The sequence below is a fragment of the Phocoena phocoena genome, chromosome 1, assembly GCF_963924675.1.
Source record: "Phocoena phocoena chromosome 1, mPhoPho1.1, whole genome shotgun sequence".
Classification (NCBI taxonomy): Eukaryota; Metazoa; Chordata; class Mammalia; order Artiodactyla; family Phocoenidae; genus Phocoena; species Phocoena phocoena.
The window spans coordinates 31,816,934-31,838,910 of record NC_089219.1 but is presented as its reverse complement, the minus strand read 5'-3'; the positions used below and the strand labels follow the sequence as shown (position 1 = coordinate 31,838,910).

Sequence of the window (21,977 nt, the reverse complement as noted above, 5' to 3'; positions counted from 1 at the left end):
ACTCTAGTTATATATATACAGTTCCTTTTCGTCACTAATCAGAGACACTCTTGTTCAGGAAAACAGAATTTCCTGAAGAGATTAGCCAAAAGTCTTTTCCTTCCAGTTTTCTGCAAACATGCTCAATATCCTCTTTCGTGATTCCTGGAATGGCTTCTTCCTTTCTACTTCCAACAGAGAGCAGAACTCAGTAAAGTGCCTAACTCAGGAGGTTTGAGGTTTTTGCTTGTTTAGTGGGAAAGGACTCTCTTCCATTCCCATCTGATAGGTCCTCGCTGGCTGTCCAGATTCTATCAATTATTCAGAAGCAATCGAGGGAAGTCTTTCCTAGGAATAATGACTTTCAGTTTTTCACATTCATTTAAGAAGGAAGTAACTTTTCCCAGAGGCTAACTGCCTTTCCTAGCATTTTTCAGCACTGTTGCACAGTCCCAAGTAAGCCTGGGGTTCTCCACAGACCTGACTCATTTCTCTATTCTGACCATCCCCCGTGGAGTCAGCTAGGTCAAAGCACAGCCCACGTTTCCGTCTCACAGATTTCATACCCTCTTCTCTACAGCAGATTCTGTGCTGAGAGCGTGATCCCATTGTAAAAAGACAAGAGTTGAAAACTTAAAGCGAACACTGTTTTTAAAATACTTACCTTCATCTCTGCTTTTTCTTATTAAAAAAAAAATTGAATCTGAAAGCAGAGTCACACTGTCTGCATCCGGCCTGCTGCTGGTGTGAGGGAAGATTAATCTATCGCTGGACTACTCCGCACATCAACCCAGGAACTCAACGCTCAGATCACGAAAATGACTCAGTCCTCAGAATGGGTCCAAAAGGACCTTCCCTTGGCTCAGCCTCTAGGGAACTGTGAACTGACACACAGAGCTTTTCCCTTCTCATTGTTTTCACTTCCCATGAGCTCAGCATGAGCTAAGCCAGTACTGTGTTCCTCCCCTCCTGCCTCAAAACCTTTGCTGGGAGGAGGCAAAAACTCTTCCCAAAGCCCTTGACTTTACAAGGTGGACCTGTGGAACCAGGCTTCTGATTTGTACCCCCAGCTGGAGGAGGGTACACACGGGCACTCAACTTCACCACCCTCCTTCTCGCACTCATCTTCTCATCCTGCCTTGTCACCACCAGCTCCCTGCAGATACACACACTGGCCCCAGCTGCCATATCCACAGTATCGGTGGTGGGAGGCTTCTTCTTAGAAAGCAGCAGAACAAGTCTGTTATCCCAAGCAACTAAGCGGCTACTGAACCCTGAGTGCTGCTGGGCTACACACTAGGATACAAATAAAATATGGGAATGTCCAATAATTTCTCAAAAGCTTTCAGCAGCGTCAAAATTCTGAATGTCTCTAGAAACCAAGGATTAAATGAAAAGGAAACAATCGCTTGTCCTCAAATCCAAACGTTATATATGCCTGCCTGTGGATTCTTTTTTATATCCTAGGTCATATTTAATACAATTTTAACAGGCTTGTTTAGTTTTCTAGCTCACAGAAGATCAGAAGGAAGGGACAGACTGCTCAAGGCAGACTCAGTGACAGCAGTGAAAAGTAAAGCAGTGAGAAATAATACCTGATAGCAGGGCAATGGGGGAAAAGGCAGAAACTACATCCCCCCATGTATACATACACATACACATACATCCAACCCAACCAGTTCAGCAATTAGAGGCCCTAAACAAGGACTTCAATACAGAACTCAAACTGCGTGGTAATTTAAGAACATTTAGTACAAAGCAGCCTCACCACAGTAGAGAACAGTATAATCTGTTTAGTAATGTTAACCAGCACTCATAAGAACTTACATACAATATAATGTTTAGGAAATTAGGCAAGTAAAAGTTAAAATAATTCCATATACACCAGAATCTAGTTTGATAAAACTACTTTGGTGCCTCAAGGGATAAGCTTCACTTTTCTAAAAAATTCATTTAGTTGGTTAGACAGTTGATTCTAAGTAACCCAGATCCAAGTAAATCAGATAAATGAAGCATGCCTGTAGCAGAGCCTCTCCTTTTGAGGGGCTTACAATGGAAGAGGGAAGAGAAGCCCACGTGGTGAAGCAGGAAAGGCCACCCAGCCACTGGATTAGGTGTAGGCATTTCCCAGAGGATAACATGTGGGCTCATGGCTTTGAACCTTCTCTACCTACCCTTTCTTCACCCGGTGCCTCAAGAATCCCAAATACGATGACTTGTGTTGCTCCACATTGCACTGTAAGGGGGTCTTCGGCCAATGTCTCACCTTAGTGTGCTAAACATCCCCCAAGCTAGAGGGCCCTTCTGAAACAGCCATCTTTCTACATCTGGATCCTGCCTACAAGTTTGTGATCTTTTTCGGGACCACGTGGCTCTGGCCTGGTGTCAACACCACCTTTCCATCCATGTTTTTAACAGAAAGAATCCTAACAGGCAGGGGCTCTGAGAGAACAAAGTAACTCATGGCAGAGTGTTACTGTGTAAGTAGGAACAATCACCACTGGTGATGGAAGTAAGGTATCCTTTCCAAATCTACTCCAGGCACCAAGAAGGAAGGAGCAAGCAAACAGGCCTCCAGCAGGGAAGCGAGGCGCTTTTCGGTTAAGTCTTGGGGTGAAAGGCTCATGCAGTGAGAGCCAAGACCCAGCAGACAGCCCTGGGTTCCAAACCCAGACCTGGCAAATCTGCGCTTTTGAGTCAACTCCTCTCATCTTCCCGGCTGTTTTAATATAGACTCACAAAATCTCAGGACTGGAAATTCTGACTCAGGCAAAGAATCAAAATATTTTTGCAGTTAAGGCAGTGCTTCTCAAACTCTCGTACGGGCAGAGAACTTGTGCTCTTGAGGAGTCTAAGGTGTAGTCTTAAGCACTACGTGCTACAAGTGGAAAATTTCTTTGAAGCGTCATGTTTGGTCTTAATAATTCATGAGAATTTTTCATTTTGTCTCATAATACATCAATAACACATCAATAATTTTCCCTCAAAATCTGTGAAAAAATCCACACTTTAGCAAGATGAGCCCATGTTTATCTTACGGATTCTCATACCTCGATACGAAAAACAGGGCCCTCAACAAACATTCACTATTGTTACAAAATTGGTTAATCTGAAATCTCAAGAAATCATAAGAGAAGATTCTTAGAGTAAGAAATAAGGTTTGGACATTTCTTTCTATACCCTTAATTGTTTATAAACATTAAAACAGATTACAATAGAAAAATGTTCAAACCTGTTGCCCAGAAGTCCAAGAGACTGTCTAGTCTCCAAACCGTGTGCTATGGTGGTGATAGAAGTGAGAATAATGAAACCAGGGACAGAAGTTAAGATGTGTACTCAATCGGTCTCCAAGTTACAAGAAAAGAAATACACATATTAGACAGAAAAAGATTAAAAAACAAGGGTAAGACTTACTTTAAAATCTGCTAATTGTTGGTTGATGACATCCACCTCGGTCCCCACTACCCACTGGAGCGCCTCCCCCTCCTCTGCCGCTGTGGTCATGTCATTGAGTGCTTTCAGCTTCCGATAGAAGTCCTCAACCCGGCCCAGGGTCAGCTCCAGCTGCTCCTGCCGGGCTTTACTCCTCTCCATCAGTTTGCCACACTGTTTGCTCAGGGCTTCTAGCTCCCTCTTGAGTCCTAACAAGTCCAGAGTCCCTTCTTCCTCCAGCATTTGTCGGCACTCTGCTTCAGAGTCTTCTATGTCGAACTTGAGGGCTTGGATTCTGTTAAGGAACAGCCGTACATCCTCGATCTGGGACTGGAGGCTATCAGTGTCTCTGCCGATAGCACCCATGCCATCGAGCTCATCGTCCAGGTCTGCCAGCTGAGAAAACATTTCTCGGACTCGGCAGTGAAACTGGCCAATGCCCTCCAGCTTGCTTTCCATTGCCACGCAACCACTGTTCACTCTTTGCTTCACTTCTAGGAACTCCTGCTGGGTGACCTCAGCTTGATGCAGAAGTTGGGAAGCATCAGATCCGTCCGGGGCATCTTCTACCAGGCCCCGAGTGAAGTTCCTCAGATAGTCCACCTGTGGCTCCAGGGTCTGCAGCACTTCCTGTTGAGCTCTTAGCTTCTCCAGGTTCTTGTTGCTGCAGGCTTGAGAGCCAAGAGCATCAAAGATCTCAAGTTGGTGTTTGGCCCCTTCAACTTTCTTTTCAATATTCTTAAAGCTTTCCTGGAACTCCTTGAGCCTCTGAGTCATTTCTTCAAGGGACCCTGTCTTGGCCTGTAGCTCTTCTGTAATGGAATCCATGTTCTGGTTGATCCCAGCCTTCTCATCCCGGATATCATCCTCATCTGTTTCTGAAGAGTTGATCAGAATGTCAGCAGCACTGTTCAGGATTTCTAGCAGGGAGCGGCGCTTTTCCACCTCACTCAGCATAGCCCTTGATCTCAGGAGACTGGACTCCAGCTGCACTGGATCCAGAGTGACCCGCAAGTCAGACATCTTGACCTTACAATCTTCTATCCATGGCACGAGATCTTCTACGTGCCACTGATATTTCTGAGCTTTCTGCAGACAGTCCTTGAGCCTGGACTGTCTGTCTGCAGTTTTTTTACTAAGCTCTTCCCAATGGCTTTTGAGCTCAAAGAGCTGGTTTTGTAAAGTTTTCTTCTCTTCTCCAGGAGGTACAGAAAGAAGCAGAGATTCTCCTTCTGCCACGATCACCTCATAGGAACCACTGTGTTGGTTAAGGTTCTTCTGAAACTCTTCATTCTCCTGTAGCTGAGACTGTAGCCGCTCTAATTTTGCAGAAATTGGGCGGTTTTTTGCTTGCTGGCTTTGTTTGTCATCCAACCAGGTTCTCAGCTCATCAAACATTTGCTGGAACTGCTGGGTGCTGGCAAGAGCTGCCTGGAGTCTGTTCATGCGATCAGCTGAAATGAGAAAATCAAATTTAAATCAAGTCTGAACATGGCATTTAAAATGTTTGCTGAGAGTACATGGTCTAATCTTAGGAAAAGGAAACTAATGCTAATTGAGGGCCTACCATAAAAGAAGCACATAGCGAGGCTCTTTCATTTACTATATCCTATTTAACCCTCACATCAACCTTGTAAGGTGATATGAGTAACAGAAGTAAACTTTTAACTTCTAAGCTGGTAAAAAGCCATAAATGTTTCTAGAAAAAGAGGCAACAAATAAATGACAAATTTTTTCTTGTGTAAGGCCATCCTAAAAAGTCTAGAACATGTTCTAATTTTGTATATATGGCATATGTGTGTGTGCGTACATATATAGTATGAAGAAACTAAGTGAGTATCAGTGAAAGTATGCGTGTAACTCTACCTATAAGTACCTCTAGGAATCTCTACCTGCTGGCTAGATTTATATTAGTGTTCTTATCTCTTAGATTATGGTGTGTAAAGCTTCACATATTGCTAGTGCCCAATCAATGTGTAATGACCACGGCAGTCCTCACTGTAGGTGGACAAAGGGATAGAGTAACACTACTCTGAGTCCAAAAGCTACTTAAGGGTCACCCTAGATTCTTGGGACCACTAATCCACTCCTCCATTTGGCTTGCCACTAATAATGGCAGCAGTGTATCCCTCACCTGCAAGGTCCTCTAAACCTTGGAGAGGCAGGGCAACAGTCTCCAAACGCTTCTTCAGTTCATCCTTGAGGTACTGCTCTCCAATGAGCACTGAAAGTTCATCGCAGAGTGTCTGCGCCTCCTTAATCTTGTGGTCCAACTGCTCCACGTCAGATCGAATCTCACTGGTCTCCTCCAACTGCTGCTTCACAGCCTCAGGTTGGGTGCTGATGGCTGACTGGCCACTCAGTCGCTGTCTGACTGCCTTCACTTTCTCTGACAAGTCCTGGAGCAGTTCCTGGTACTGGGTGCTTTTGACAACAGCTTGGTCAATTTGGCTGGAACGGGAATTAAGTTTGTCAGTCAGCTCAATCCACTTCTGATTGATGCTCTGGAGCTCCTTCTGTACTTGGCTGGTGGAAGGAGAGACATCTCCAGGGCCTGTTAGGATGCCCTGAGCTGCCTCGTTCAGCTGCTCATGCTGTTGCCTGCGTGCTTCAAATTCCTTCAGCATAAACTGTAATAGAAATGACACCACGATGTTTAGAGAGAAAAGACAGATCTGAAAACACTGTCAAAACAAAAACTGATTTTGGATTGTGCCAAGCAGTGCCAACTCCTTTTGAAAATACACCAGAAAACTCCAAAGACCAGGCTACTAGGAAAATGCAGTATCACTTTTAACAACTGCTTAATAAAAACCTGTTTTGAAAGGATCATTGATTGTGTCTATTTTATTTCTTTTCCTTATTTGTCCTATACCGTTTCAACATCAGTTACTAAGGTTGGCCTTGGTTGGGAAACCAAAGTTTGTTTACTGGATGGGCACTTGTCAGCTTTGCCAGGCAAAACCCAGGCCTCTGAATGGGGAGTTTGGAACCCTGGGTCCCAAAGTGAGCTATATTACTGGCTGGGCTTGCCATTTCAACTCTTAATGTCCTACTTTTCTTAGTTCCTTTCTCGAATTTCCACCAGCACATAGAATCTGCACATTATAATATAGCACAATTAGATAGAAAGCTTCTTTAAAGCAAGTACCATTCCTTTTTATTTATTTCTATTCACTGTTTCACTCATCAAAGAAGTTGAGATTACAGGCTCTGTAGTTAGACACCTGCGTTCAAATCCTGACTCCATCACTCACTAAACTGTATAAACTTAGGCAAGTTTTTAAAAGTTCTCCAAATCTCAGCTTCCTTATCTGCAAAAAGAGGATAGTAAAGTACTTACTTGCTGTTGTTAGGATTAAACAAGAAAACTTATGGAAAGTACTCAGCACTTACACTGCATAAAAATAAATACAACAGGACCTCAAGGACTAACAGATGTGCAAATAATGAACTATAATAGAATGTAACAGAAGTTAAAATGATAAAATGCTGATGTGAACATGGAATTGTGAAAGCAAGAAGTAAAGGTGGTAAATTCCTCCGGGGATGACAAGAGCAGAAGAGGGAAATCAGGAAAGGCTTCACAGGTGACACAATAAAGAATACGTGAGTTCTCCAAGAGAACAGAGAGTAAGGCTGGTTCAGAGAAGGGCCTGGGATTAGCAAAGGCACAGAGATCCTGAGATCTATGAGTGCAGTGTGTTCAGGAAAGAACCCATTATCCGGTGTGGGAAGAAGCCCAGGTATATGGGGGAAGAGCTGGCAAGACAAACTGGGACCAGCCTGTGAAAAGTCTCATGCACCACAGTGAGAGGTATTTGAACTCTGTTCAATAGGCAGCCAAGAGCTACAGAAGCATTTTTTTTTTTTTTTTTTTTTTTTGCGGTACGCGGGCCTCTTTTTTTTGAGGTACGCGGGCCTCTCACTGCTGTGGCCTCTCCCGTTGCGGAGCACAGGCTCCGGACGCGCAGGCTCAGCGGCCATGGCTCACGGGCCTAGCCGCTCCGCGGCATGTGGGATCTTCCCGGACCGGGGCATGAACCCGCGTCCCCTGCATCGGCAGGCGGACTCTCAACCACTGCGCCACCAGGGAAGCCCTACAGAAGCATTTTAATATATTCAGATATATGATTTAAGGGGATAACTTGATAATTGTGTAGAGGATAAGCTAGACCAAGAGGTCCTTTAGCGGGCTGCTGCAATGGAACAGGCCCAAGATCCAGCCTACCAGCATGTACAGTGGAGAAGAGAAGCTTAGAACGGTGGTTCTCAAATTACGGTCTGGTGGCCCCTGGCAGTCCCTAAGCCCTTGCATGGGGTCAGTGAGGTAAAAACTATTTTCATAATAATACTAAGATGTTATTTGCCTTTTAAAATTCTTGTTCTCTCACGACATCCGATATCACAACAGATTGACTGCAGAAGCAGATATGAAAATCTGTGAGACTGTTCTATTAGTCAGACATTTTTATTTTATTTCATTTCATTTCATTTATCGCTATGCCTTGCAGGTCTTAGTTCCCCGACCAGGGACTGAACCCAGGCTCTTGACAGTGAGAGCGTGGAGTCCTAACCAGTGGACCGCCAGGGAGTCCCAAGCCAGACATCATTAAAGAGATTTGCCAAAGATATAAAACAATGCCACTCTTATTCAATTTTTTACATTTTGGAAAATGTTATTTTTTCATAAAAATGTTATGTATGTTAGTGTTATGGTTGTATCATCATAATTTTAAAAATTAATTTATAAATACATACTTCAAAAATTCCTCAGTGTTTTAATACAGTTAATATTAATAGATATTAGTAGATAAACACAAGCTCTTTGGGATCCTCAATAATTTTTAAGAGTGTAAAGGGTTTTGGGATCAAAAAGTTTGAAAACCACTGGATTAGAAAAATATTTGTAAGTAGACTAAATAGGACTTGATAAATAACATGGATGCAGGGGCTAAAAGAAAGGGTTCTTTCAAAAACTACTCTTAGGGGACTTGGTGGGTGGTGAGAAGAAACAGAACAAGTTTAGGGAAGGCTACGGAACAAGGAAAGGGTCTAGGCAGGATTTCACTGGAAATGACATCACTGGACCAACCTAAATTTCGCAGATGTTGGGTACTGAGATCTGATCAGCAGAAAATCTTTAAGTAAAGCTGGCAGATATAAGATACTGCATGAAGTAATGTGGATCACTACCACTGGGGATTGAAAATAAAATATGATTCTATCATTTAGTCAGAAGTTCCCTGTCTCCCATCTGCGCATCTTACTGCCTCAGTCAACGATATTAATAATATAGTTACTGACATTAATGCTATTAACAATACTGTTTGCTATTTGACAGGCACCATGATAAAGACCATACAAGCATCTCATTTAAAGTGAGGAAATGGAGACTCTGAGAAGTTAAATGACTTGTCCAGGGTCATGTAAATCTACCTGTTGAGAGCAGCATTCAGACCCAGGTTCAAGTGCCTCTGATTTCTTTGCTCGAAAGCTTTCAGCCATACTGCTCACCTGGACCTGCTGCTTCTGTGCATTCAGCATGTTGGGGTCAATAGACAGGGGCCCCAGCACCCCCATCATCAGCTCTTTCTCCATTAGCCAGGGCCGGAGCTGGGATTCTGCAGCCTGGAAGCAGGCCAGATGACTTGCGGATTCCTCCAGCTGCCTTTGCCGAGCCATTGTCACCTCAGTGGCCATTTCCCATCGGGAATCTGTAGAGAGGAAATGAGAGAATGTGTTCTTTTACCCTCATCAGCCACTAGCCTGGTCCCTAAATCACGTTCCTAATATACTACAGGAAATGACCCCTGGAGCATTATTTAATATTTTTTTAAGTTAAAAATAACCTGCATTTAATTTTAACTAAAGTAACAAACCGTTTTGTATCTTGACTGCGGTGGTGGCTCTATGAAACTACACATGGGATAAAACTGCACAGAAGTACGTACATACATACGCTACATACATACATACACGACGCATGTAAAATGCCTTAGGCGACATATATATTATTTTATAACCTGTCTTTAAGCTTACTAATTATGAGCATCTTCCATGCCAATAATGTTTTCCATACCAATACACATTCACCTGCATCACTTATAGTTCAATATTATGAGTACAGCATAACTTAATTCCTTCACACAATGTTAGATTATTTCCCACTTTTCATTTTTATCATCAATGGTCTTTGTCACAGCAGATTGTCAGTATGACTTGCCCAAGAAAGCCAATACTGATCCTTTGAGTGGAATCTCTAAACTTTTTCCACAATCAGGCTCATTCTCTAACCCTCCCTGCCCCTTCTTGCTAGCTTATGACAATTAACTAAAAATCACTCCTGCTTATTGGGTATGCCGAAAGCCTGTATTTACTTTGAAGACAAGGAATTTAGTGAATTTGTTAACACCCCAGTGATAACATACTGAGCTCCTCTTGCATTTTCTTCCAGTTTTCTGCTTCTTGTGAGTTGGGATACGTCATCAATAATCCAGACAGGGCTTCCTTTACATTTTGGACTTTTGGAGAATTCTGTTCCAATTCAGCCAGGAAGGCCTAGGAGAAAGAACATCATGAATGCCATGAGATTTCTGGACAGGAAACAAAGCTGTGAGTGTGGAGGAAATGACGGGAAGATGGGGCAGCAATTACAGGCCCGACTTCTGATTCTATCCATGATTGTTTCATGATTTTAAGATACTTAACCTTTCTGCTTGAATATTTAATTAAAAGGAAAATCTAGATGGCAAGATTCGAATTTCTTTTATGTACAACACATCAGTAACCCAATAAGAAAACTGCTAATCCCTATAAACTAAAAGTGTCAGGAATGGATGATGACGATGATGGCGATGTTTATGCAGCTGTAGGATATGACATGCTAGGCCTCAACAGGAATACTAAAATTTTTGGCAAAAAATTTTTACCAGATTTTCTACATGGTATTATTTCTTCTGACATTTTCCCTAGGCCTACATGTCAATCTTTAGAATGAACTGCAATCACAGCTGTTTAGACCCCTCCAAGAGTTGGAAAGGTGCTTTGACGGAATGATTTGGCTTATACCATCACATTGAAAATGAGATCCCATTCTCAATGAACTGATGCTTCTGAAGAGAGCTATTCTCCTCCTGCAAACAGATCTGGTTTTGTTTCTCAGTCTGATGTGTAACAACTTCTAATTTCATAGGTAAGAAAATTCTCTGGGAGAGTTTAGGCATACTAGTCATTTGAAAGTCAAACATGCTGCTCGTAACGACTGGGTGGTTGGCCATGTCTCATTCTCAGGCCCCCGGGCTCAGGCGGGTACACTGGTACAACCGCCCCTTCCTCTTAGTGCTTGAGATGCAGCTAATGGGAACACAGTACCTTGTTAGATTCAGCTTGGGCTCTCACTGTCTCTGTCTTGGTTGGAGATGAAGAGGCCTCCATGCCTTTCAGGACTTCCTCTTTTAACTCCAGCCACTGCAGCACCAAGCCTGCCTCCTGCTGAACTTCCTGCATTCGGCTGAGGACAGCCTGAAGACTTTCCCGGCGTTCCCGAAGCACTTCCCCAAGTTTCTCATATTTCAGGTTTACATCTGACATGTCACACTGGATCTCCGTCAGATCTAGCATCACAGAAACAGAGATCAGACTGGGAATAGCTCTCAAGCATCCCCAGTGGTTCCTCACTAAATTATTCATCAGGATTAAGTATCTCTCCCACTCCTTCTAGTGAACTAGAGATGATGTTCCTGCTAAATCACACAAAAGTTCCTGTTTACATACGAAAAGCAAAAGAGCTCTCATTAATCTGATTTCTGATTTTGGCATTATACACTCAGATGTATAAATAAAATGCTAAGCAAACACGGGAGCAGCAAAAGTGAAGGGAGTGAAGGATTTGGGGCATTCTTCTACTTCCTCTTCTTTAAACCGCAGAGAAGAAAACCTAGCTGGGAGGCTGAGGGCTAGATTTAGACCACCTCTAGTATAGCTTCTTTATAATTCAAAGATTTGCATATATTTTCTTCCAGGTCTTTCCTTATTGGTCTTATCTAGTGGTCCAGTTTATTTGCTTAGTAACTTTGTTTCACTGGTTGCCAACCTGTTTAGCCTCTAGCTAGCAACAAAGAGGCATCACAGTTGCTTCTCCCCAGACTTTTACCCTCACACCCATCCTGGCAGCAATCCTTCCACACATATGGAAACATACACAGATGCAAACATGAACACTGTCCTAACACACCCAATGAAGAGGCACTGTTGAAAATGGCATTCTCACCTTTGCAGGTGTGGTATCCGTTTACACTGCCTACAGAGCTTCCTACAGAGGGCAGTATGGAACCTGAGCAGAAGGACAGAGAGACAAACAAGGCAAGACAAGTGTGTTAGGAATACATACAGGCACCGAATTTATCCTTTGGCACTCACTTTAAGCTCAGATATCAGGAAGTTAACACAGCACAAGACAACATACTCATGGAAAGAGACAAATCATTTTAGCTGCCGGGCAACAGAGTCACTTGGGAGTTTCAGCTCCTTAACCCTAACCCTAACCTTTTCTAGAGGAAATCCAAATTCTCTTCTTAAATCTCCAATTTGGATTCTTTGGACCTTGCCCTAATTTTGTGAAGCAAGTATTAGTAGAATGACTAAGGCATTCGACATACTTAAGAACGAGGAGGATTTATAATACAGCCAAAAAGGTTCAACTTTAACATCAATGTTCTTCAACATAATAAAAATAAACAATAAGTACAATTAAGGACATAAAAAGCAGCATTCTTTTAGTAAAGACATTAAAATGAGCCTTTCCTATATTGTTTCAAAAGATCCCGTCTTTTTTTTTTTCATGACTTTCTGCTCCCCTTCCCCCACCAGAAAACAGAAATTCTAAGCGCCAATAAATCTGGCTCATAAACATTCCCATAAATTCTGTTTAGGGTCTTTGGTTCTGTTTCTAATTACCACAATTTCACCTATATTCTCCCCAAGTTGATTCCTTGTGTTTCAGGAGTATCCCAAATAAGTAAAAACCAGATCGTGTAATTACAAAGATTATAAAGAAATCTGAAGAACAGTCATGACATAATGTAACATTCAAAGGGCAGAATAAGAGTCTCACATGCACTGATTTCACTGTGGAAAAGGTCAAGTGCAAGGTTCTATATTAGACAATAATGACTGTAAAACTTTGAAATGCTAACACTATTGTATTTTCAATTTAAAAAACGGATCAAACCAAAAGATCATATTCCACTGCAGTCTGGTGATGACCAAAAAGAACCTGGACTAGTAATTTGGAGAAGACAGCCGTAGCCAAGACTGTCACTAACTCAGTACATGAGCCCTAATCTATGGACAGACCTCGGTATCTTCTCTGGGATATGAAGATAATACTGCCTATCTTGTCAGCTCTCATGGGGTTACTGGTGAGAAGTAGTGAGGTAGTGTATGTGAAAGCACTTTACGAAACCAAAAGAACTCCACGACCATAAGGAACTAGAACACGCGTGGGTTTTCAGAGATGGAAGAGAACTTTTTAAGAGCACTCAGGCTAGTGATCTTCAAACTGGTTTTCAAAGCACCCTGAGGAGGTGCTTTAGAGACTCTGTAAATGTTTGGTTTAATTTTAATATTCAGAATGTATTCCTAAGTACTTAGAAATGGCAGTAAAACATGCACATCTCAATTATGTTGAACACCACATTTTAACCCAGTAGATATAGCCAATTTACGCTGCTTTTTGGAGAGAATAAAGTAGCTCCTGCACCTCTGTGCATACAGTTAAACTTCTTTCTGAGTGTCACTGATGGGAAAAGATGTAGTTCTTCATTAGCACTCTATAATTTTCAAACCTACATATGTCCACTCACATACAAAGAAAAACATCTACAGCACATATGAATTCCATTAAATAAAATGACAAAAAAGGCTGAGGTATATCTACTCAGAGCAGGCTCTCATCAGGGTAGAACTGTGTAGTAAGAGAATTCTTAACACTTCAGATTGTAAAGTGAACTTCTAAAAACATTTGCCATCATTTGCAACTATTTATCTGTGTGAAACGTATTTTCTGGATACAATGCAACCAAGGAAAAAATTGAGAAATAAATAATAAAGCTGTCATTCAAAAATTCTTTTTTCCAAATTTTCATATTCACTAATATAGCCTCAATATCATTTTTTAAAAATTAATTAATTTATTTTTGGCTACATTGGGTCTTCGTTGCTGTGCATGGGCTTTCTCTAGTTGTGGCAAATGTGCTTCTCATTGTGGTGGTTTCTCTTGTTGCAGAGCACAGGCTCTAGGCGCACAGGCTTCAGGAGTTGTGGCACGTGGGCTCTAAAGCGCAGGCTCAGCAGTTGTGGCGCATGGGCTTAGTTGCTCTGTGGCATGTGGGATCTTCCCGGACCAGGGCTCAAACCCTTTTCCCCTGCATTGGCAGGCAGATTCTTAACCACTGCGCCACCAGGGAAGTCCCGATAGCCTCAATATTCTCATTGATGAATTTCATAATAGATAAACGCTATAAATTCACTTATATTTTTATTTGTCTTATAGTTCTACATGAAATTTATTTTTAAAAAAATTACAGTACTGTAAAAAGTTCGAACAACCACTGATCTAGTCCAGAAGTCAGAAAACTTTAGTGCACCAGCCAAATCTGTCCCTCCGCCTGTTTCTGTATGTGAAGTTTTACTGGAACACAGCCACGCCCATTCATTTATATATTGTTTATGACTGCTTTTGTGCCACAATGGCAGAGACATGTAGTGTGACAGAGACCATATGGCCCACAAGCCTAAAATATTTACTCTATGGCCCTTTATAGAAAAAGTTTGCTGGGTGATGTCACACACTAATAAGTCAATGAACTTAGAAATTTAAGTGTTAGAATATAAAAACCACCAATTCTCTGAAATGTTGTCACTTCTAGATAGTTCCAAGACATCTTTAAACTTCAGGATACAATAGGAAAGTAGCCATTCTCAGGAGAAAAAAAGAAAGTAAACTTTGCCCTTACTATTTAAGTGACTATAGGAATGCATTAACATAGTCTGGTAATAAAACCTAGGAGATCCCAACTGACAACCAGCAAGTGACTGTGAGCTCAGAATGCCTTTTTTTTTTTTTTTTTTGCGGTACGCAGGCCTCTCATTGTTGTGGCCTCTCCCGCTGCGGAGCACAGGCTCCGGGCGTGCAGGCTCAGCGGCCATGGCTCACGGGCCCATCCTCCCAGACCGGGGCACGAACCCGTGTCCCCTGCATCAGCAGGCGGACTCTCAACCACTGTGCCACCAGGGAAGCCCTCAGAATGCATTTTGTTTGCAAGACTTAATTTGTAGGCAGAGATAATTCATATAGTTGGGCACAATCGTTGTATGCACTTCTAAGAAGTGTGTCAGTTCCTGGTGTACCAATACTGACTCCTAAACACTTAGCCTCTCCCAAGATATCATGCTCATACCCTCCAGGGCTGACCCTAATTTAAAGTTAATGCATAGCCATCCATTCACATATTTAAAAGACAGAAATTCCTCAAGATGGAAAATCCTATTTTAATTCTTCTATGTTCATGTCACAGTTCTAAGTGGGCCAACTAGTCCCTTTACTTTTTCCCATCACAGGAAGGGGTTTTGCAAAATGGAGCAATGTTACAAAGGAAATGGGAAAACAGATCAGGTTGAGGGGAAGACTGCTTCATGAAGTATCCTTGGTTTTCATATCCAACCTTGATTCTAATGTTTATTCAATAAGCGGTCATCACCAAAGGGCAAAGGGAAGAATGATGTTTATTCACTACATTTTCAAGAGCCCACACTCACCTGTCTTGGCTTGAGAATCAGGTGCTGTGATCTCCATGATGAGATTTTCTAAAGAAGTACCTTTGCAATTGATTTCTTCTACCAAAGTTCCCTTACTTGTCCAGTCATCTAGGAGACCCTGTTTAAAGAACAAATTAGCAAAATGTAGTATCTGGAGGCTTTCTCCTCATAAGTAGGGACACCTGTTCTACATACACTCCCTAAAGTTTTGATAAGCATTAAGCAATCATCCTCATTTATTCAGCCATTTCCAGAACTTGGTTTAGCCAGCCAAGATGTGGGAGAATGATATCCTGGAATATTCAGGCCCTTCCCATTCATTCATTCATTCATTCCTTCATCAAGCAAATATTTTTTGAGCACTTACTACAGGCCAGGCATTGTGCCAAACACTGGGGATACAAAATAGGCTTATGACACAGTTCCTAAAACCAAGAGCTCAGATTATCGATGGCATTATAATGTGATAGTGCTATTACAGAAATATGCACAGCCACTAGACTCTGAGAGCACAAAAGGAGACACATCAACTCTGCCTGGAGAGAGGTAAGATCGGAGTTAAGGTAAGAGTTTGACAGGTGGACAAAGGGAATACCATGCTTGTAAAGAATATAAAGGAAATGGTAATTGGAGGGTAAAATGAGGAGCTAGGTATTGAGATGTAGAGAAACATACAGAATCATAGGCTACACTTTGCCTTTTCAAGGGAATTTTATATTGGGTTTGAAGTCAGAGCTCAAACCGCCACAGAAAGCTGTTAGGAAACAATGGCATTTACTCTAAGACAAAAGTATCTGGTCATGTTGTCTCTAAGCTGGGAACTGCCTGCTACAGAAATAGAATTTTACTCTTTTCCAAGCTGGGACACCATCCTAGCCTTCAATCCTTTCCTCCATCCTGAATCTCCCTCACAATCTACTTAGTTTGCTTTCGACCTCAAGCTGCAAAGCAGCAGCAGAGAATGACATCGAGCCATGAACATCTGGCAAGCTCATGCTGCCCAGCTTCAAACTGAACCTTGCCAATTCAGAGTGTGTCAGTTCTTTTATTAGTCACTCTTGATTCCAAAGAGCCAGCAGTTCCCAAACTATGCACTGACTCACAGGATACTTTAAATTTTTGAGGGAAAAACAGTGACATCTGTTGGACACCATGTGAACAACTACCGTTAAGCTGTTTGGACCTGACCACTTAGGAAGTGAGGTTTTTCAGTTTTTTGGGTGTTTTTTTGTTTGTTTGGTTTTTGCCTTGAGATGCCATGAAAAATGTCTTGAAACACAAAGGGAACCATGAACCAAGAAATCAGGGAACCTCTGTCCTAGGGAACTCCCCACAGCAAATGCTCCTGGCACTCTCTCTGTGAAAGCTCTTCTCTTTCATCTATCCAAGATAAATCATGTTTTACTAAGAAAATAAGGACAAATGCATGGGCGTTAGTTGGAGACTGGTTTCAACAAAAATAAGAAACATGTTAGAGGTGCAAATAGAGCTGGATGACTATGAATCAAATATAGGAGAGAAGGGATTCTGCAACAGATGGGAGAAAGGCTGATGCTACCCGTGCAGGTACATTCCAACCATGTGATTGTAACTTTTCCTTTATTAGTTGCGGAGAAATTCTCTCCTCAATTTTCTGATCACATATCTGGTCACTTGCTCACATATAATTGTCTAATTCTCAAACATACAACGAGAGTGTAATCTTCTCAAGACTGGACTCTGACAACTGTCTTTTTTATGACCTGCCACAGCATGACAGGCATCCCCAAGACAGCTGAAACTTTATAGATATCATTCCCAGATTACTTTTTTGGTTTTGGCTTTTAAATAGGAGATGTTTTGGTGCTCAGTGCTTGGGTAAGGGTAGGTTGGACTCACATGGATAAAATGGAGGAACTGCTATTCTGATACACATGGATAACTTGGATTTCTCACACCATTTGCCCACCACAGGTGGAAATGAGTCCACACAAGATTCCAAACTGCTGTCCAGCCTGATTCCTGGAGAGACTCTGTTCACCCACCTTCAGGTGTTCAATGTGTTTTTCCAGCTCTTTAGTGCTCGTGAAAGTCTCTGTAGGTGGAATACTGCCTTCGGTTTCCTTCAGCCATTTCTGGAAAGTCCTAACCAGCTTCCGGAATTCATCTAATTGCTGCTGGCAAGATGATGCATCTTCCTCTCTGTCAACAGAGACAACTTGTTACTTGCCAGACTAAGCTTGTAAAGAAGTCAACGTGAACTTCAACTACATTCATTCTAGGACTCCAGGCATCAGTTTCCTAACAGGGCCTTTCCTTCTCATAATCTTTTCCATGGCAGCTTTGGCTAAACAACCACATATAATGTAGGAGAGCATCAAACTAAGGAATCTGTTGCCCTTGTTTGGACATTTCTGGGGAAAGGAGTCTTCAATCTTACTCTAGGCTAAAGTGAAAATGAGAAAAACTAAAGGGAGCCTGCTATTTAGGTACTACGATACAATGGAAAGAATGCAGGCTTTGGATCTCAAGGCCAGCTCTGCTACTTTTTAGGTATTTGACTCTTTCAAGGCCCAATTCAAATGCTAATTCCTTTAACAAGGAAGATGCCAAAATTGAGGCTCAGAGAAGTTAGGCTAAGCATACCAATGAGTAAAATAAATCAAGGAGAAAGGAGAATTCAATTCTGAAATTAAGTTTTGGAAATGGTCACATCTATTAGACTTCAAGCCAGAGATCCTGGCTCTTTATATAGCTAAATAGCCCTCAGCTGAGGGCAAGAAAAACAAAGCCTTCGTGGCCTGTGTCCTGTCCCCTTCACCTGCACTAAATAAGCGCTGAGCAACTGCTTTCCCCTAGTCACTAAAGCCATCATCTGCTAAATCGAGACATTTATGGCTAAACCAAGAGAAGTCTTATCAAGCTTTTAAACCCACATGAGGCTTTCTAATGGAGGAATTATGGCTTTTCAACTGTGAGCTAATAACCTGAAATCATCTACCTTTGTTGTGTATTCCCATGTTTGCCTTAAAAGAAGAATCCAGAAACTCCTCCGAAACAGCAACTTAAATGTGGTCAAAACAAGCAGTGTGAGTTCCAACATAATCCTTAATTATGTCTGGGAAGTCTCTTCCAATTTTTCTCATTATTTCAAATCCAACTTGCTGCCCCAAATTTGGTCCAGGTGACCTGGACTTTTGATTGTACTGAGGGGGAACTGAATCCCATTACTGAGAAGGAACTCACTATTTACTAACTGAAAGACCACTAAGCATTCAGTAGACTGAATAGCTTTGTCTGAAAGAGGCACTTTCCAATCTCCTACGGCTCAGTAGCAGAATTTTGATGCCATCTTTTCTGGTGAAGAAGGAAGGAAGAGAAAGTCATTTCATTCAAAAGCAAGAAAAAATTAGCTCCATGACACTGATCCATACATATGAAAACTCACCTTTCTTTAACTGTCTTCTGTAGCTCTGTGAAGTCCTTTTTGAGGTTCTGTACCCTGTCCTGGTGCTGGGACAGGTCCAGGGCAAAGCCACAGGAGCTCAGGTCAGTGACCAGGTACTCAAGAGTGTCCAGGTTCTCCTGTTGGTCTTCCATTTCCAAATTGAGCTCCTGTCAAGGAAACAAGGAAATGTATTCAATCCTCTGGTCCTTGTAAATAATGACTCTAAAGAATGAAAGATATCTAGATTAAAGCTGGGGCATGTTCTCCCTTACTTGTAGAAAAAGAGGGAACAAGAAAAGAGGCATGGGGCTTCCCTGGTGGCACAGTGGTTGAGAGTCCGCCTGCTGATGCAGGGGACGCGGGTTCGTGCCCCGGTCCGGGAGGATCCCACATGCCGCGGAGCGGCTGGGCCCGTGAGCCATGGCCGCTGGGTCTGCGTGTCCGGAGCCTGTGCTCCGCGGCGAGAGAGGTCACAGCAGTGAGAGGCCCGCATATTGCAAAACACGAAACAAAACAAAAACAAAAACAAAAAAGAAAAGAGGCATGTTCACCGGGTCAACTGCTAGATCAAAACATTAAATATGTAGGATTTCTCCAATCCACCTGAGAGTGGCTGGAAATTACAAAGGAGTCTTATCTCCTTTAAACAAATCTTTAAAAATTCCAGAGGCAGCATGAGAGAATAAAAAGAATGGAAGTTTCTGGAGTACAACAGACCTGAAAATCAATCATGGCTTTGCCCTTTACTAGCTTGTGATCTTAAGCTACTGAACTTCTCTAAGCTTCTGCAGTCTGTCTCTTCTTTAAAACAGGCAAACACACTCTTCACTATTATTTAACACTGTATTGACAATATTAGCCAATGCAATTAGGTAGGAGAAGACAATTTGTGGCATAAGAATTTGAGGAGGTACAACTATACTTGCAGATTACATGAAAGTGTATTTGTAAAACCTCAGAGAATCAACAATACAACCAAATTGAACAGTGAAGTAATCCAATAAGCAAGAATATAAAATCAACATATAAAAATCAAGAATAATATAATAGCAACACAAAACGTACAATTTTAGGAACAGTACAAAACCTTTATGAATAAAACTTTGACTTCTGAAAGACATGAAAGCAGACCTGGAAAAAAAGGAAGGATGTCCATAAAGCTATGGATGTATGTGTATGTATGCATCTATGTGTGCATATATGCATGTGTAAATGAGTAAAGTAATGTGAGCCAAACAAATATACCAACTCTTTTCTCTAGGACTGATAAAGTTGATTCTAATGTTCATATGGAAAAATAAATGTACAATTATAGCTATGAGAAATCCTGAAAAAGAAAAAAAAAGAAATAAGGGAGATTAGCCTTACCAGATAGTAAAACATACCCAGCAAGCCTCTGGAATTAAAAATAGTATGCTATTCTTAATGAATAGAAAGACCAGTGAAATAGAATAGAAAATCAAGAAATAAACTTCAATACATAAGACATTTTGTATGTGATAAAGACAGATTCTCAAATCACTGGGGTAAAGATAGACTTTTCAAATAAATGATATTGGGAATAACTATATAGAACTTTGAAAAAAGATGAACTTGAATTCATAGCTCATACTATACCTCACAATAAACTTAAATTGTTAAAGTATTCAAATGTAAAAGAAAAAAGGAAACCATTGGGTAAATTCCATCATAACCTGGGTGTGGCAAAAGGCTTTCAAACTATGACTAAAATTACAACTTCAATGAAAGAGTGATATCTCTGGTTTCAAGCTATACTACAAAGTTACAGTAATCACAACAGTATAGTTATACTACAAAGTTACAGTAATCACAACAGTATAGTACTGGCACAAAAACAGACATATACATCAATGGAACAGAACAGAAACCCCAGAATATAAATCTAAATGGATAAAGAAGATCTCTCTCTCTCTCTCTCTCTCTCTCTCTCTCTCTCTCTCTCTCTCACACACACACACACACACACACACACACACACACAGACAATGGAATATTACTCAGCCATAAAAAGCATGAAATCTTGCCATCTGTGACAACATGGATAGATCTAGAGTATATCATGCTAAGTGAAATAAGTCAGAGAAAGACAAATACTGTTGATCTCATACTTGAAATCTCAAAAACAAAACAAATGAACGAACAAACAAACAAAAACATACTCAACACACTCATAAATACAGAGAACAAACAGGTGGTTGTTAGAGGGAAGAAGGTTAGGAGAATGGGTGAAATAGGTGAAGGGAATTAAGAGTTGCAAACTTCCAGTTATAAAATAAATTTAAGTCATGGGGATGTGATATACAGCATAAGGAACATGGTCAATAACACTGTAATAACTCTGAATGGGGACAGATGGTTGCTAGCCTTACCATGGTAATCATTTCATTATGTATTTAAATGTTGAGTCACTATGTTGTACACCTGAAACTAACATAATATTGTATGTCAACTATATTTCAGTTTAAAAAAAGTGATAAAATCTATTGTGTAAAAATTTTTTTAAAAAAACAAATTTTATATGGCCAAAAACACCATAAGCAATGTCAAAAGGCAAAGGACAAACTGTGAGAAAATATTTCCAACATGTTATAAAGGACTAATTTCCCTAATACAGAACTCTTGTAAGTTGAAAGAAAAAAAAGATCAAACTCTTGACAGACGAGAGCAAAATACATGAACCAATGATTTACAAATAAATGTCTCTTAAATGTATAAAAATATATTCAACTTAGAGAAGAAATAAAAAATTAAAACAACATTGAGATATGTTTTATTAATCAGATTAGCAAAAACTCAAATGCTTGACAATACATTCTATTGGTGAGGCTGCAGGGGAAATACATAGTACTGTCATACACTTCTGCTAGGGATGCAAAACGGGGAAATCCTCATGGAGGGAACTTGGCTACATCTAACAAAACCACACAACCGTTTACCCTCTGATGCAACAATTCCACTCTAGGAATTACTCTGAAGATACACTTCCAATAATACAGGGAAAAAACACAGAATTATTCACTACAGTGTCATTTTTAATAGCACAATTTTGGAAATAACCAGAACAAGAGTCTGGTGGAATAAACTACGGTTCATCCTCAAAATGAATGTATAGTTTAAAAACAACAAAAAAAGAGGAGGATATCTATGAATTAAGTGATTTCTAAGACATATTAAGTATAAAAGGAAAGTGCAAAAGATTATGTATTGTACCCCCTTTTGTGTAACGAAGAATTGGAAATGGTGTGTTTATTTTGGAAAAAATAAATAGAAATAATAAATGTGAAATCCACTACCTCTG

At 41.0% G+C, this 21,977-nt stretch overlaps 1 protein-coding gene across 2 annotated transcripts in view; it reads right to left on the bottom strand.

Moving 5' to 3' along the window:
- MACF1 (microtubule actin crosslinking factor 1) overlaps positions 1–21,977 on the bottom strand; it is a 341,765-nt gene that overhangs the window by 77,876 nt on the left and 241,912 nt on the right. For both annotated transcript variants that reach the window (XM_065881170.1, XM_065881162.1), the window contains 9 exons: positions 18,659–18,825; positions 17,256–17,412; positions 15,232–15,349; positions 11,684–11,746; positions 10,786–11,027; positions 9,843–9,972; positions 8,929–9,128; positions 5,546–6,041; positions 3,394–4,865 (listed from right to left, as the gene is read on the bottom strand). In XM_065881170.1, coding sequence (XP_065737242.1) covers positions 3,394–4,865; positions 5,546–6,041; positions 8,929–9,128; positions 9,843–9,972; positions 10,786–11,027; positions 11,684–11,746; positions 15,232–15,349; positions 17,256–17,412; positions 18,659–18,825 — 3,045 coding nt within the window. The remainder of the gene's footprint in view (positions 1–3,393; positions 4,866–5,545; positions 6,042–8,928; positions 9,129–9,842; positions 9,973–10,785; positions 11,028–11,683; positions 11,747–15,231; positions 15,350–17,255; positions 17,413–18,658; positions 18,826–21,977) is intronic.